Raw genomic sequence first — 16762 nt, 5'->3', positions numbered from 1 at the left:
TTAGTTTATAGAGTCAAAGATATGAAAGTTCATCAACTATACAAGTTGAATTCTTGTTTTCTCTTTTAAGGCAAAACATAATCAATCGAATAAAAGTCATTAGGAATTCTGGAAAAGGCTATGAAGCCCAGATCCTTTACTTGTTTTTGAGTAGAATTGATGCCTATCAGAAAAAAATAATGGAGGCATGGACAATTAAGCAAAGGATTTTGGAGCACAGACGCAATACATGCACAACAAAGATGATAGACTTATATCGCCAGGTAAGTTCTCCCTAGGCTATTGAAAGTATATACAATGAGAAACGATGAGGAGATGAACACATTCAAAGATAAGTCATATTGGACTATGGACTGAACCAAGGGTATATCGGTAAATCCTTAAAAACTGACTCCTTTTAAGTACATTTTTGGTTTTTTGTGAGGCAATTGGGGTTAAGTGACTTGCCCAAGGTCACACAGCTAGTACATGTCAAGTGTCTGAGGCCGGATTTGAACTCAGGTCCTCCTGAATCCAGGGCCGGTACTCTATCCACTCACTGCACTACATAGCTGCCCCCAAACGGACTCTCTCTCTCTCTCTCTCTCTCTCTCTCTCTTTTTTTTTGGTACGGCAACTGGGGTTAAGTTACTTGCCCAGGGTCACACAACTAGGAAGTGTTAAGTGTCTGAGGCCGGATTTGAACTCAGGTACTCTTGATTCCAGGGCCAGTACTCTATCCACTGCGCCACCTAGCTGCCCATGGACTCTCTCTTTTTTAAAAAATATGTACAGGACAGATTTTTAAGTTTAATTTGCTTTATCAATATTTTTTCCCATAACTTTCTTAAAGATTAAACAATCAATGAAATAATAAAACAAAATCTGATTTATAGTGTTTGCTGATTTCCAAGGTGTAAATACTCACACTGAAAATTTAACAGTTAGTTAGCTCCTTTTCAGCTGATTCCAGAACATACCTGAACTGAGCCTTCTCTTCTTCCTAGGTTGATGGGGTATGGGCATATTGGCAAGATTCTCTGAATCTGAAAGAGAAATTACAGGAGATATTCATCTAGGAATTGTTCAATTCACTCCCGAGTGGCCTGGGATTTCCTAGCTTTTATAAGGTTGAATTGCCAAAGCTCTTGATGGCATTGTGTTTCAAATAAAACTTGGTATCAGAGCCACTACTAGCATAGGGTGTTTGGGCCAGCTGATCAGCCTGTTCCTTCACTTGGTTCTTTAGGGCTACCACTTTGAGGTTTATAGCCTTCACCATCCTTTTCTGGTCTGGTCTACCCACTAGAGCAGTATTTCCTTTATGGGATTCCAGGCTTGGAAATCCACCTTGCCGTGAGATAATTGAGAGGGTCAGAAGTTAATATGGCGTGTGCTGGCTGCCACCTTCCACTTCTCAATGGAAAGATCAGTCTTTGCCCTCCTTTTTTGCTGTGCCTGATGAAATTCCCTTCATCAGAATCTGTTCTGCTTATATTCTTTCCATCTTCTCCTCATCTCTTGGCACCATTTTCAAGGCTGGGTAGGAGGCAGGAATCAGAAACCCAGAATCAGAACCTGTCTCTGATAGTTACTACCCATGTGACCTTGGGCCAGTTGCTCAATCTCCTGGGTCTGAGTTTCCTTATCTTTAGAAAAAGGAGGGGGTTGGACAGGATTAGCCTTTGGTAGGCCAGTGAAACCTGTGGACCCCTTCTCTGAATAATATTTTCAAATAAGTCTAATACATAGGGTGACAAAAGAAACTAATCATATTGGCATAGAGAAGGGCAGCTAGGTGGCGCAGTGGATAGAGCATCGGCCCTGGATTCAGGAGGACCTGAGTTCAAATTCGGCCTCAGACACTTAACATTTACTAGCTGTGTGACCCTGGGCAAGTCACTGAACCCCAATTGCCTCATCAAAATAAAAAACAAAAAACAAAACAAAAACATATTGGCATAGAGTTATCATGGGCCCCAGAGGCCCCTTTATTTCACAGAAGAAACTGAGGACCCTGGAAAGGCAAGTAACTTGGCTGAAGTCACACACATAGGAAGCATCAGAGGCAGTAGCACTTTTTTCTGCATTATACAGAGACAAGATTGTGTTTGAAAAGGGGGATGAGAGTGCTGTGAAAGCTTCATCTTAGAGCTGGAAGTCCTGGAGGGTCACACATGATTGCTTTGTGACCCCGCAGAAGTCACTTAAATTCTCTGAACCTCAGTTTCCTCATCTCTAAAATGGAGTCATACTAGATTGTTGTGAGGAAAGTGTTTTGTAAATATCATATCATATAGAATGTGAATTATCTTAGGATTTAGAGCTGGAAGATCTTGGAGATCATTTTAGTCTAACTTCATTTTAGAGTTGTTATAGTGGTTTTTCTTCTTCTTCTTCTTCTTCTTCTTCTTCTTCTTCCTCTTCTTCCTCTTCTTCTTCCTCTTTCTCTTCTTCTTCCTCTTTTTCTTCTTTTCCTCCTCCTCCTCCTCCTCCTCCTCCTCCTCCTCCTCCTCCTCCTCCTCCTCCTCCTCCTCCTCCTCCTCCTTCTTCTTCTTCTTCTCTTTCTCCTGCTGCTCCTTCTCCTCCTTTTCCTTCTTCTTCTTCTTTTTCAAGGTGGGGTGGGGAGGGAGGAAAGAAGAGAATTTGGAACACAAAGTTTTAAAAATGGATGTTAACATTGTCTTTACATGTAATTGGGAGAAAATAAAATTCTAAATAAAAAAGAAAAAAATGACAAAACTGAAAAATGAAAGAATAAAACAGGCAGTTTTCAGAAGAAATTAAAGCTAGCTATAATCATATGAAAAAGTGCTCTAAATCACGACTGATTAGAGAAATTAAAATTAAAACAACTCTTAGGTACCACATCACACCTATCAGATTGGCTATCATGACACAAAAGGCAAATCACAAAATCTTAAAAGGGATGTGGGAAAATCGAGCCACTAATGCACTATTGGTAGAATTGTAAATTAATCTAAGCATTCTAGAGAGCAATTTGGAACTATGCCCAAAGGGCTATACCCTTTGATTCAGTAATACCACTAAGAGATTAAAAAAAAAAAGAAGGAAAAGGACTTATATACAAAAATATTTATAGCAACTCTTTTTGTGGTGGCAAAGAATTGGAAACTGAGGGGATACCCATCAATTGGACTGTATAGGTTGTGGTATATGATTGTGATGGAATACTTTTGTACAATAAGAAATGATCAGAGCAGGATGCTTTCAGAAAAATATGAAAAGACTTACATGAACGGATAAGTGAAGTGAGCAGAACCAAGAGAACATTGTACACAGCAAAGCAATATTGTATGATGATCAACTGTGAATGACTTAGCTTTTCTGTGCAATACAATAATCCAGACAATTCCAAAGGGCTCGTGATAAAAAATGCTGTCCACCTCTAGGGAAAGAACTGATACAGTCTGAATGCAGATTGAAGCATTTTTAAAATTTCCTTTTTCTTGTTTTTATTTTGGTCTGTTTTCTTTCAAACATGACTAATATGGAAATATTTTGCATGAGTGCACATGTATTACCTGTGTCAAATTGTTTGCCTCTTCAGTGAAGGGGATGGATGGGAGGGAGAGAGAGAAAGAATATGTTACTCAAATTTAAAACACAAATGTTACAAATAGCTTTTACATGTAATGGGGATGTTTTTTTCAAAAGAATGTTCCCTAAAGGGAAAAAGACATCAAAAGCAAACTTCACTTGAAGATTTCTGATTCTTTTCTCTAACTTCATATTTTAGGTTCAAAAGAAATTTAACCTGAAACTTAATTATCCAGTATCCTTGGTCATCCACAAAAAAGAGCCAGAGCATCCTTTGAAACCTGTCTGCTTCAAACATGTGGTTCGATGGCCACTTCCAGAGAAGGTGGAAAAGGAAAAAGAACTTGAAATATTCAAGAAACTTGAGTATGTGACAAATATACTATTAGAACATCCTCCAGGGTGACATTATATGGGCATGATGCTGGGCACAGCTAGGTGGCACAGTGGATAAAGCACCGGCCCTGGATTCAGGAGGACCTGAGTTCAAATCTGGCCTCAGACGCTTGACACTTACTAGCTGTGTGACCCTGGGCAAGTCACTTAACCCTCATTGCCCTGAAAACAAAAAATAGGATAGGATATAATGTATTCTATCCCATAGAATATGGGCATGATGCTTCTCCCTTCTTCTTAATGTACGATATATCTATCTATCTATCTATCCATCTATCTATATCTATATATATATATCTTTGTTTCCTTTTTTAAAAAAAAGCTTTATTCTCCTTCAGAAAGAGTCAGGCTTTAAAAAATTCAAAAGTAAATATTATAAAAGGAATCCTCTTTTTGTGTAGGTATATATGGGGAGTGAAAGGAATTGGAGGTAGGAAAGAATTATTTACCTTTACCTTATTTATGCAGCATATAGTTTAAAAAAACCCAACAGAACAAAAGCAGTCCCTGAGAGGAAGTTGGCAATTCCATAATGAGTAATGATTGAGGAAGATCATATAAATGTAGCCAAGGCTGGTTCTCTCAGGAACCAGTGCTTCTTGGATTTTTCCAAAGAGGTCTAAAGAAGCACTAAATAAGATTTCTTATGTTAGCATAGGCTTGCCATTGACAGAACAGGACATGGATCTTACAGGTTGCCTAAGTTATAACCCCAAAGCTTCTTTTCCCAGAAGTTAGGCCTCCAGATAGAGTCCTAAGTCAGGGGGTGGGGTGTGTGTGGGGGGGAGAATTTTAAGCAAAACAGGATTACAGTCCAGAGAGGGGAGGGTAATAGAGATAGTAATGAGAGTACTAGTGCACTGTCCTTCATGAAAAGAATGGGACTTGGACATGGGATATTTCGTTGATTCTACAACCCAGAAGAGCTTATTGCTTCCTAATATTGCTCCCTAATTTTTTAGGAAACAGAAGGACAAGGTAGAGTCCATTTGGCGGGCTGATTTGTCCACCTCCAGTTTCCCAATAGAAGCAAAGACACCTATGAAATTTCTCTGGGATCAGTTTGGTGGGTATCCAGATATTCCCAGACTTTTGGAATTAGATGTCCGTTCTACCTTCAACAAATCTCTTGCATCTATTCAGTCAAGGTAAGTACCTGACTAGAGGGTTTAGATCTTGGCAATTGAGTTGGTTTGTTGGTTGGAACATTGGGCCTATGGGTCTCCCTTGTCTTTGTAACTTCATTCCCCCTTACTCTTGTACCCTGGAGCTGCCATTGGAAAGTACTGGAGAGAAGCTGGTAGGGCTCAGACTTGCAGATAATTTTTCTCTCTGGTCTGAGGGATGTCATTAAGTTTTTCCTGTGTTAGCTAAAAGCTGAATTCAGGGCAGGTTTCTAGTGTTTCTCTATTTTGTCCTGTAGATGGCACAATTGAGCAATACAAGATTTTAAAATCCTCAGTTCCATCTAATTCACAAAGTCAAATTTCTCTGAAAACCTTTTTTCGGGAGTTTATTACTGAAAGTAGCAGAAGGATGGTGTTAGATGGTTTTCACTGTCTCATGTGGCCCAATGCCCTAGAGCCAAGGACAAATTACTCTGTTTTTGAGAATACCCACAGTACTTTGCCCTCGTCAGACCTCGTATGGAGTATCGTGTTTAGTTTTGGATGCTATAGCGTAGAAAAGACACTGAAAAGCTGGAGTGAGTCCAGAGGAGGGCAACCTATGATGGTGAAAGACCCCGAATCTGTGTTGTATGAGGATCGGTTAATGCAACTCAGAATGTTTAGCTCAGAATAAAGAAGACTAGAGTGGGGTGTGGAGAGGGTATGTCAAGGAGGAGGGATATCTGTCTTCAGTATTTGAAGGGCTATCAAGGGAGGATGCTTTAGACTTGTCTTATTTGGCCTCAGAGGGCAGAATAAGAAGCAATGAGTAGTAGAAGGTGCAGAGACAAATTTAAGCTTGAAAAACTGCCTAACACCAGAGCTGTCCATAAGTGGGAAAAGCAGCCTGGAGAAGGGTTGGGTTCCCCATCCTTAGAAGTCTTCAAGCAGAGGTGAGATGACCATCAGGCATGATCAAATGAGAATTCTTTTTGAGCATGGATTGGACTAAATCACCACTGAGGTCCCAGAGACTATGATTCTGTGAAGGCCAAATGACTGCAGTGTAATAATGTTACAGAGAAGCAATCTTAGACATTTGTTAGCCTTGTTACTTGGCTTGAGTTTCATGCTTAGGCCTAATTTAAGCAAAACTGTTGGGTTGTCTGCCATACTTTAGGGTCTAATGGTCCTTTTGTCAGATTTGGGAAGATGGTTATTTCACTCTCTATTTCTAAATCATGTTGAAATTGTTGTTTTCCCTCAATCTCCTTACTTCAAAGGTAAGTGAAGCCCTTTGGAATCTGCATTAATTCTCCCAAATCAGAGAATTGTTTAGTATCCTCAAAACTTTGGTAAATTGAACACTTGTCACTGAAAAGAGGGAGGATCCTACACATAGAGTCAGACTAAATAATTGTCGAACCTATTATTTTAAAGTCCTAGGAGACTTCATTCATTCTCATCAGTGTGGGCAATATACACACACTTCAGGACCATAGGATTTAGAGCTTGAACTTGTCTAGGTCCGTTTTTCATCTGTAAAATGAGGATGTTGGACCAAATAACTTCTGAGGTTCCTTCCAGCTCGGTGGCACAGTGGATAAAGTGCCAGGCCTGGAGTGAGGAAGACTTATCTTCCTGATTTCAAATCTTGCCTCAGACGCTTACTAGCTTTGTGACCCTGGGCAAGTTAATTCGCTCTGTTTGCCTTAGTTTCCTCATTGATAAAATGATCTGGAGAAGGAAATGGCAAACCCCTCCAGTATCTTTGCTTAGAAATGTGACCCCAAATGAAGTTGCAAAGGGTTTGACACAACTGAAACAAACCACAAGGTGACTCTTGAGCTGGGTGGGTAGAATTTCAACAAAGATGGACATTCCAAAAAGAGAAAATATTATAAGCTAGAATAATAAAGTTTTCAAAGGGCTTTGAATATATTATCTCATTTGAGTTTCACAACCACCCTCTTAGAGTTTGGGGATTGGACAGCAAGATATATGTTTGGAATACAAGATATATAGAGGAAAGGCTAGTAGGAGACAAGATTGGAAAAGGTAAGTTGAGGCCAGATAGTACAGGGTTCATTCAACTCAAACACTTCAATATTTACTGTATACTTACTATGTGGATGGCACCATACTGTAAGGGGGTTTTTAAAAGATCCCCCAGGTTCGTTAAGCCCTGTATGGGCCACCAATCTGTGAGGGCCAACTGCCCTCTCCCCAACTGTTTCTCCCAGACTGATAAGAAACGAGATTAAAAAGCCTCCTTTCAAATAAACAAAAAAACCCCAGGGTTTATTGATGAGAACAAATTTAGAAATAAGGACAAAGAAAAGCAGGATATATGACCTGTAAACTTGCCCACCGGACTCAGCTGCTTCACGTTTGACTCTCTCTATCCCTGCACATCCGCGTTTAACTTTCTCTCCTGCTGCTGTGAACTCTTCTCTCTCTCCCTCTCTCATCTCTTCTTGTCTCCTCCTCTCTTGTCTCCTTCTCCCCTCTTCTCTACCCCCCAGAATAAAAAACCCTTCTCTCACAGAAAACCCGGGCCGACCGCCCATACACCCCAAGCTAATTCGTTGGCACTCCCAGGGGCAGTGCCTAAGGCCAGCTGGGGCACAGGATTTCCTTGCATACACCTGCTTGGCAGAGGAGGCCAGGGCTCAGGTTTACTGTGCATATCCCCACTGGGTGGAGGGAGCTGGGGCGGGCCCAAGGCTTCCCAATTTTAGCCAAAGATAGGGTCCCCAAAATCACAATCAATTCTTACAGTACTAAGCTCTGAATATACAAAGATACCCATTGCAATTTAAGATTGCCCCTCACCAAAGAGTAAATAGCTAAGGAATGCATTAGATGACAGGATTTGAAAATATCTCCAGAGGTTAGTATTGGGCTGAGCATTACAAGGCAATAAAGATAAATGTAACATCTTAAACTTGGATTTTTAAAAAATCAGTATTACAAACATGATATTGGGAAGGCAGGACTCAAGAACTGCTTATTTGAAAAAAGATCTGAGGGCTTTGGTGGACTATAAGCTGGGCATAAGTCAGTAAGGTAATATGAAACCCCCCCCCCCCAAATTAATGCAATTTCTGGATATGCTATCCAGAACAAGAAAGGTGGTATCAAAATTTGCCCTTGGTGGACCACATTTGCAGTAACAGATTCTGTTCTGGAGTCCACTTTTAGGAAGTATTTTGATAAGTTAGAGAAAACCAAGAGGAAGGTGACTAGGATGGTGAAGAGAGAATCATATATAGACCAGTGGAAGGAACCTCATATGTTTAGCCTGGAAGAAGACTTACTGGGACTACAGCTCTCATCAAAGACTTGAAAAGGAGGGCTGTCATGAGAAAAACAAACTCAATTTGTTTTACTTAGGCACAGAGAATACCCAAGCAATTGTTGAAAATTGCAGACACAAACTGGAAAATAATAAAATACTTTTATAATTAAAAATAATTGCAGAGGGGCAGCTAGGTGGCACAGTGGATAGAGCACCAGCCCTGGAGTCAGGAGTACCTGAGTTCAAATCCAGCCTCAGAGGCTTGACAATTACTAGCTGTGTGACCCTGGGCAAGTCACTTAACCCCAACTGCCTCACCAAAAAAAAAAATAATAATTGCAGAGACAAAGAAGCTTAATATGGGGAAGAACTTTCTAATAATTACAGGGCTGTGCAAATTCCTTGGGACAAGCAATAATTTTGATATTGCTCCATTTTGTTATGGGAATGGCCATGGATGTGTCCTTCTACATAGCAGACACAGAATGTCTGACCTTGACCAGGTGAAATCAGATCTAGATGGTTTCCTCACCTTATTACTTCTCTGTCAGTTGAATGTTAGATTTTGTGCCATATACATGTCTTTCATGGCTCTCTTTTTTTGCGTTTTTAATTGTGTGGTTTTTAAGAATGGATTTTTGGGAAGGAAATGTGGGGGAAAAAAGTTGTTTTCAAGGAGTACACTTCAATGACTATTAGAGATATTGCATTGACCATTGATGTGGGGAAGCCAAGCATTTCAAGGTTAACTCAAGCCCACAGTGTTAGACAAATGGAGTATTCATCAAAGGTATGGATATCCATTGAGGTATAGGTTTCATGTTGAAGGATTAAAGAATATATGTCTAATTCATGAAGTCTCAATTCCAAAACATGTACAAGAAGTAACTGAAATAAATGGAGGACATATTACATATTAAAAGATTATTTTTAAAATGTAAAAAATTGAAAACATTGTATAAGTCAAGGCACTGAATTATTTTGCTTTGGCCCAATTAATTCTCACACCAATTTAGAACTGTATGAGAGTTGAGTGGGCTGCCTGAGAGGATGATGAGTTCCCTCCTTATTGGCAGTTTTCAAACAAAGCCAGGATAACCCCTCATTAGGAATGTTGTAGAATGAAGTATTTTCTAGTCATTCTTTAAACAGGCTAGGCTATAGATATACAAAGAAAAAAATGGAAGACAATCTCTACCTTAAAGGAACTGTTACAGTCAAAATAAGGTAAGCTGAAGCACAATGTTCCAAGCACAATCAATGTTATTAGTAAAGTGAATTTGCCAATATAAATAGGATCTTAGCTTCCTCAGAAAATCTAACTCTCAGGTGGGGAATGGCTACCCTTTTTTTTGGAAAGTGCAGAACAAAGAACAGTACTTTGTAGGTAGGGAACAAGTTATTGTGAAATTTAAAATTGGATATTAGATCATAAATCTCCCCTCTTTAACCTTTCCCTTAATTTATCTCCCAGACTAGTAAATGGAAGAAGCTTCTGGTTTTCTAGTTAGAGCTTTTATTGTGTGGTAGTTACCAGGTGATGTTGATTAGAGGGATAGGAAAGTAGAAATACAAAACAAATAGTCTTAAGTCTAAGCTTAGTCTATATTCTGTATAAAACTCACTAAAAGCCCAAGGCCACCTTTGAGGAGAGAGAGAGAGACCGAGCGAGTGCTGCTAACGGCAAGCCAGGCCACGTTCAACTCCAGTCTGCGTCTGTCTGAGCAGCGCCAGTCATCAGACCAGGAGAGCAGGCAAGAGAGCCCACTTCCGTTCTCTCCTTGCCTTTTAAGCTCGCACCCCGGAAGTGGAGTGCTTAGCAGAGGGGCTGACAGTCTCCTCCCCGAAAGGGTGGTCCTTAAAAAAACTGGTGTCTTTCTGTATTCACTAACTGACTGGTAAAAAACTTTTTACCACATTCCCCCCTTTGGCTCCTCAAGAAACAAAATGTTTCCTTGACGGAACAGTAAAAAGAATATAATAAATATTGCTAACTAATAATATGTGAACAACAATATAGAAAAGGAAGAGAGGAAAGTTTTGTCCAGAGGGGCGATTTTTTTGTCCTCATGAACCGACGCTTTGACATTGGTCTTGCAAAGGGAGGACCTCTGCAGAGAGTACGTTACATACAGATGGCATATAATAACAGAAAGGAGATAGTAAAAACTAACAAAACAAAACAGTTCATATAAAGTCTCTGAGTTCTCTTGTCTTCTTGAAGTGGTAAGATGTCATCAGGAGGAAACTGGATTCTGGTCTGGAAAACTGGATTCTGGACTCTGGTCTGGATTCTGGTCTGGAAAAACTGGATTCTGGACTCTGGTCTGGAAAGCTGGATTCTCTTCTTTAACTGTTTGAATTGCTGCATTGTTACTAAACCTTAGCATAGCATTGTCAATGATCAAATTAATAAATTCCATTACATTATGATTAGTTAAAAGAGCTTGACATAATGAATGGTGAAATCAATATGATTGGTTACAGATCTGAGGCATGGGGGACAATATGATTGAGTGGAAATTGGGAATAAGGGGCCAGCAACAACACCTTCCTTCTTGTGACTAAGAGTCTACCTGCAAGGCTAGAGATAATGGACCAGACTTCTTTGGATAACAAACCAGATATTCTTGAAGGATGACTTGGTAGTGTAAAGGTATTAGACAGACTCCCTGGTGTCCACCTACATCCCTAAAGGAAAACAGATTTCCTTGAGGCAAGATAGAATGGTGATTAACAGGAGAACTGAACTTCTAAACAACTCATTACAGGCCAGCTAGATTTCTGAAGTAAGTTCAGAGACAAAGAATCATGACTTAGGCAGTTACAAGGAAATAAAATGTATACTTATTAATAAGTAAATGCAAAATAATTTCCCTGGGAGGAGGCCACTAGTGATTAGGGAAGATAAGAATAGGTATAGTATATAAGGGGTCACTTAAACTGGGAAGGCATTTGGGAATTCTAGGATACAGAAAGGTGGAAGGAATGTATTCCAGGCATGGGGGACTCCTGTCTATGTGCTCCTATCAATCTACATTGTTACCCACATATGATTTAGGGTGGATCCCATGCAGCTCTTCATCTGGTATGACTCATCCTCAATACCTGACCAGTCTTCCTCTCTTTGCAGTCAATATACATCTTTTTGATGATATCTTTTTTTTTTTTTGAGACTGTAGTGTTCCATCTAAGCTTGAATGATTGATTTCTTTTGTCGCCACTTAGGACATACCTCCAAACTTGAGTGATTCATGTACTTTGTATAGTTTGCCTTTGTAAACTTGTAAACTTTTCTTTATGTACTTGGTAAAGTTAGATCTCCATCTGGTAATATGATCTAAGTGGAAAAATCCCTAATGCATAGATTTCTGGTGCCTTCATAGGGTTGCAAGTGATGCAACAGGGTGGTCTTATAGGCTTTCAGGAGTGAGAACCTAGTCATTCCTTAATCCAGGCTTCTGTAGGTGCTGTTGCTATTGCTCAGGTCAAACAGTTGACTACCTATACAAGTCTAGTAGTCATAGGATTTAGAGCTGAAGGAGACCTTAAAGATCAACTAAATCAAGATTCTTAACCTTTTTTGTATCATGGATTTCCTTTGGTAGTCTGGTAAAAACTATGCGTTCCTTATCAAAATAATGTTTTTAAATCCATAAAATAAAATATATAGGGTTACAAAGAAAGCCAATTAAATTGAAATATAGTCATCAAGTTATATTTTTGGTTTTTTTTTTAATGGAGCAATGAGGGTTAAGTGACTTGCCCAGGGTCACACAGCTAGTAAGTGTCAAATGTCTGAGGTCAGATTTGAACTCCGGGGGCAGGTAGGTGGCACAGTGGATAAAGCACAGGCCCTGGATTCAGGAGTACCTGAGTTCAAATTCGGCCTCAGACACTTAACACGTACTAGCTGTATGACCCTGGGCAAGTCACTTAACTCCCATCGCCCCTGCAAAAAACAAAAAAACAAAAAAACAAAAACAAAATAGATTTGAACTCAGGTGCTCCTGAATCCAGGGCCAGTGCTTTATCCACTGCGCCACCTAGCTGCCCCAAATTATATATTTTTTATTTATTTTATTTATTTTTACTTTTTTGATTCAGGGCATTTATTTTAACAAACAGTTGACTCCTCAAGATGAACTAGATGCTGCAACAGCTGCTCTCTTGGGTTTAGGTGTTGTTCCTTCACGGAATCCATTCCTGAATCGGCGGTAGACAATTTTTAGGTGCCTTATTCGACCAGTACCAGTAGTGTTGCGTCGCTTAGCCTCTGCACTCCAATTATACTTTCTCTTGCGTTTGGCAGGATCCCCGCATTTACCGCAGGTTGACTCCTGAAGATGGTACGCCTTAGAGCCACAGCGACGGCACAAAGTGTGCGTCTTATTCCGGCGCTTACCAAACAAAGACGTTCCCTTCGTCATCTTCCTCCTGCCGCTGGGACCAAAGAGAACGGAAGAGAAATTATATATTTTTAAAAAGCAAATTTACAGACCGCAAATTAGAAATCTCTGATCTAATCCAAGACCTTCATTTTGCAGATGAGGAAATAGAAGACGAGAGATGAAATGACTTGCCTAAGGTCATCAAAATATCAAGTGGCAGAACCAGGTGCTCTGACTCCAAACCCAGTGGTCTTTCAACCACACGAATCTTCCTGGTTCACGCTTGATTGTGCAAAGGTTTGAGGGACAGGTCCCTGAAAGTTAACAGTTTTGCAGAAAGTAGAAGTCTCAAGTCGCTTTTTAGCATCTGTGTATTTTTAGGATTGTTCTGTCTTTAAAATTCCCTATACTGATAAAAAAAAATGTCTTGGGAAGTCAGTTCTGATAATTATTTCCCTACTTTTACAGGGCCTCTCCCATGGATATCAACATGCTCAAGCCCCAGATGATTAGCCCTTGGGATAAGAAGAAAGTTCAGTCTTTGTGACCTCATGATTTCTTAGAGACTATGAGTAATATGTGATTTAACACATTCCATGAGGTTCCAATTTATATAAGAAAGATTAGAGATTTCCCAGAAGACCCCAGCCCCCCAATCCCTTTTTCTGAGTTCACAAAGAGAGCCAGTGTTTTTAGAAACCAGAGAAAATGTTGTCCAGTTGTGGCTTAGTTTTATGAAGTAGGTGATGCCTGTGAGTGACAGTCAGGATCCCTGTGCCCATCCTACTTTCTCAGTCTCTAATCTGGCTCTGTAATTTATGGTGAGTCAGAATTATAGAATGTTAGAGCTGGAAGAGGTCTTGGAGATTATTGAGTCCAGACTCCTCATCTATGAAATGAGGAAACTAAGGTGGAGAGTTTAGTTACTTAGTGCTTTTATCCATTTAGGAGAAGCTAACTAGTAATTATCATTTTAAAAGCCTTCACTGCATATATCTCTGGGCAGCTCCAAAAAAGGAGGCCCAGTTCCTGCTCTCAAAGAGCTTATAATTAAAAGAAAGGAGGTTAGGCAGGGTGGCAAGAACAAAAAAAATGCCAACCTACAGCAGTGTGCTGGTAAATATTTAACAATGGACTCTCCAAAACACATAACATATTTAAAGTTTAATTTGCGTTATTAAGATTTTTTCACTCATTTTATTAAGTCTAGAAAATCCACAAAACAATAAACCAAGCCCTGATTTGTATTTCTGAGGTATAAATGCTCATTTTCAGGTTGACTGCAGCATATCCCTGCTTATATATACAGAAAAAGAGAAATAGAACAATTAAAAAATAAGAGGAGACTGGCCAGACCACACCTTCGATATGATATTCAGCTTAAGGGAAGATATTGATAAACTGGAGCATGTTCAGTAGATGACTAGGAATCTCTTTTTTTTTTTTTTTTTTGGTGAGGCAATTGGGGTTAAGTGACTTGCCCAGGGTCACACAGCTACTAAGTGTTAAGTGTCTGAGGCTGGATTTGAACTCAGGTACTCCTGACTCCAGGGCTGGTACTCTATCCACTGCGCCATCTAGCTGCCCCTAGATGACTAGGAATCTTAAGCAACTCAAATCATATTAAAAAAAGATCATTTCAAGGACCTAAGGACAGTTACCCCAGAGAAAAGAAGACTAAGGGACACATAATAACTTTTCAAATATTTGAAAGTCATGTGGGAAATGGATTATACTTGCTCTCCTTGGTTTCATGGAGGGAAACTAGGATTATAGTATAGAAGAGTCAGGCACATTTCAGCCATCATAATGGCAAGGCAGAGAAATTCTCCTTCTCTTACACTAGTACCAGGCATGAAAAGGCAAGTGGGTAGAGTGTAATCTCTACCTAAGTCCCCAGGTGGCAATCTGAGTTTGAGTTGCTCCTGCACCCAAGACTTCTTGAATTTATGAGGCAAAACCCCATTCGGGTCCTTGAGGGTCCTAGACTTCTGTCCATCTCTCTACATTGTGGAAAAAGACCAGTCAGGGTTCCCTGAGGCTCTAAGTCTGTCTTTGATGCAGTCAAATTAGCCCATGTTTGATCATGTCACATTTATTCCAGGGTTAAAAATACAAAGATCATAACTTATTTCATAACTTTATCAAAATATCTCAGCCCCTGGGGCAGCTAGGTGGTGCAGTGGATAGAGCACTGGCCCTGGAGTCAGGAGTACCTGAGTTCAAATCCAGCCCCAGACACTTAACACTTACTAGCTGTGTGACCCTGGGCAAGTCACTTAACCCCAGTTGCCTCACTAAAAAAAAATGTCTCAGCCCCTATCTCATTGAGATTCTTATCTCTTGCCCGCCTTCACTTAATTCAAAAGAGCTATTGAGTGGAGTAAAATAATAAAAAGATACAGCATTAAAATAGGTACTTGGCAACCCTCAACTTAACAGTCTAAGAGCAGCCTGTTAAGATATGCGTCCTTGACTTCACCTTTGCTGAGGAATCAGATCCGTTCAGAGGCCACCTGTGCAGAAGGGAAAGCCAGCATCCCCTCAAGATCCAAGGCACAGGGAGGATAAAGGGACCACTCTCCATGGGGTTCATGACAAGTCCCCACCCTGATTTCTTTGTCAGTTTTTTGGTCAAACATTTATTAAGCACGTGCACTGTGCTAGGCACAGCACTAGATAGAGGAGCAACGGCTATCGACAGCAGGCCAGTCTATGCCTTCAAAAGTCTTATGTGAGTGGGATGGGAAGTACATCCACTGACCCCTGTAATAGAGACTCGAGGAGAAAGGAGGCCGAAGCATTGATTTTATTTCTTTCGAAAGAAAGGTGCACCACACTCACTGGGACAACCAGGAGGTGTGACACACTGGGATTAGAAATCAAGCAGTTTTTATACTTTTTACAGACATCTAATTTGAACAAAATGCGGTAATTGGGTTCAGCAATAAATCATTCTCCTGGAATGTTCAGCGATTATTTATTTTGCAACATTTTCAGTTTCTGCAACAACTTTATCATGTCTACGTAATGTCTCGGTGCAGACTCTTTGAAACAATTTTTAAGTTGATATGCCTATATTTAGAAAGGGGGGATAGTAGCTTCCCATTATTGCCTCTCTCTAGAGAAAAAATAGAGAGAGAGAAATAGGGGGCTCTAAAGGGCTTTAAGACTTTGAGATCAGATCACTAGGCCAAAGGAGGGGCACTTTCCATCTCAGTGGAGGGTCATATCCATATGTCCCTCTCATATGTTTTATTAGGTGGAGTGGGGTGAAAGGAGAGAAGGGGAAATGTTGCAAGATAAATAAATGCGGGGTACATGCAAATAGATACAGAGTAATTAGGACGGGGTGCTAGCCACTAGAGGAGTTGGAAAAGGCTTTTTGAAAGAGATGACACTTGAGCTGAGCCTCAAAAGGACCAAGGGCTTCCAAAAGGTAGAAGTGAGGAGGGAGGGCATTCCAAGTATGGAGGAAGTCCCTGGCTTCCTTAAAGTCTCAACTAAAATCTCATCTTTTACCAGAAGCTTTGCCTAACCTTTCTTAATTCTAGTGCCTTCCTTCTGTCATTTTCTATTTATCTTGTATATACCTTGCTTCATATATATTTGCTTACATGTTGTCTTCTCATAGATAGTAAGCTCCTTAAGAATGGGGACTGCCTTTTGTCCTCCTTTTTTGTCCCCTTTTTTTTTTTTTTTTTTTTTTTTTTTTTTTTAGTGAGGCAATTGGGGTTAAGCGACTTGCCCAGGGTCACACAGCCAGTAAGTGTTAAGTGTCTGAGGCCGGACTTTGAACTCAGGTACTCCTGACTCCAGGGCCGGTGCTCCATCCACTGCGCCATCCAGCTGCCCCCTGCGCCATCCAGCTGCCCCATTTTGTCCCCTTTTTTTATAGCCAGCACTTAGCACAGTGCCTGGCACATAGTAGGCATTTAATATATGTTTATTAATTGGTTGGTTGATTGAGAAATGGGAGTTGGAATATCACATATGAAGAATAGCAAGTAGGTTTTTGGTGGGAG

At 40.2% G+C, this 16762-nt stretch overlaps 2 protein-coding genes across 2 annotated transcripts in view; one reads left to right on the top strand and one right to left on the bottom strand.

The window, feature by feature from the left end:
- Positions 1-5739, top strand: part of FAM186A (family with sequence similarity 186 member A) — an 89773-nt gene extending 84034 nt beyond the window's left edge. Inside the window, exons 6-9 of the mRNA XM_043967644.1 lie at positions 71-263; positions 3740-3906; positions 4899-5084; positions 5463-5739. Coding sequence (XP_043823579.1) covers positions 71-263; positions 3740-3906; positions 4899-5084; positions 5463-5739 — 823 coding nt within the window. The remainder of the gene's footprint in view (positions 1-70; positions 264-3739; positions 3907-4898; positions 5085-5462) is intronic.
- A 6694-nt stretch (positions 5740-12433) lies between these two features.
- Positions 12434-12777, bottom strand: LOC122728017 (60S ribosomal protein L37-like). The gene has a single exon (XM_043966039.1). The coding sequence runs from the start codon at positions 12774-12776 to the stop codon at positions 12483-12485; it is 294 nt and encodes a 97-aa protein (XP_043821974.1). The 5' UTR covers position 12777; the 3' UTR covers positions 12434-12482.
- Positions 12778-16762: the final 3985 nt, after the last annotated feature.

The sequence above is a fragment of the Dromiciops gliroides genome, chromosome 5 (assembly GCF_019393635.1).
Source record: "Dromiciops gliroides isolate mDroGli1 chromosome 5, mDroGli1.pri, whole genome shotgun sequence".
NCBI classification, from domain to species: domain Eukaryota; kingdom Metazoa; phylum Chordata; class Mammalia; order Microbiotheria; family Microbiotheriidae; genus Dromiciops; species Dromiciops gliroides.
This window is presented reverse-complemented; position numbering and strand designations above follow the sequence as displayed.

Excerpts from the sequence above, each read along its gene's own strand:
- LOC122728017 (XM_043966039.1), bottom strand. The coding sequence starts at position 12,776 with ATGACGAAGGGAACGTCTTTGTTTGGTAAGCGCCGGAATAAGACGCAC.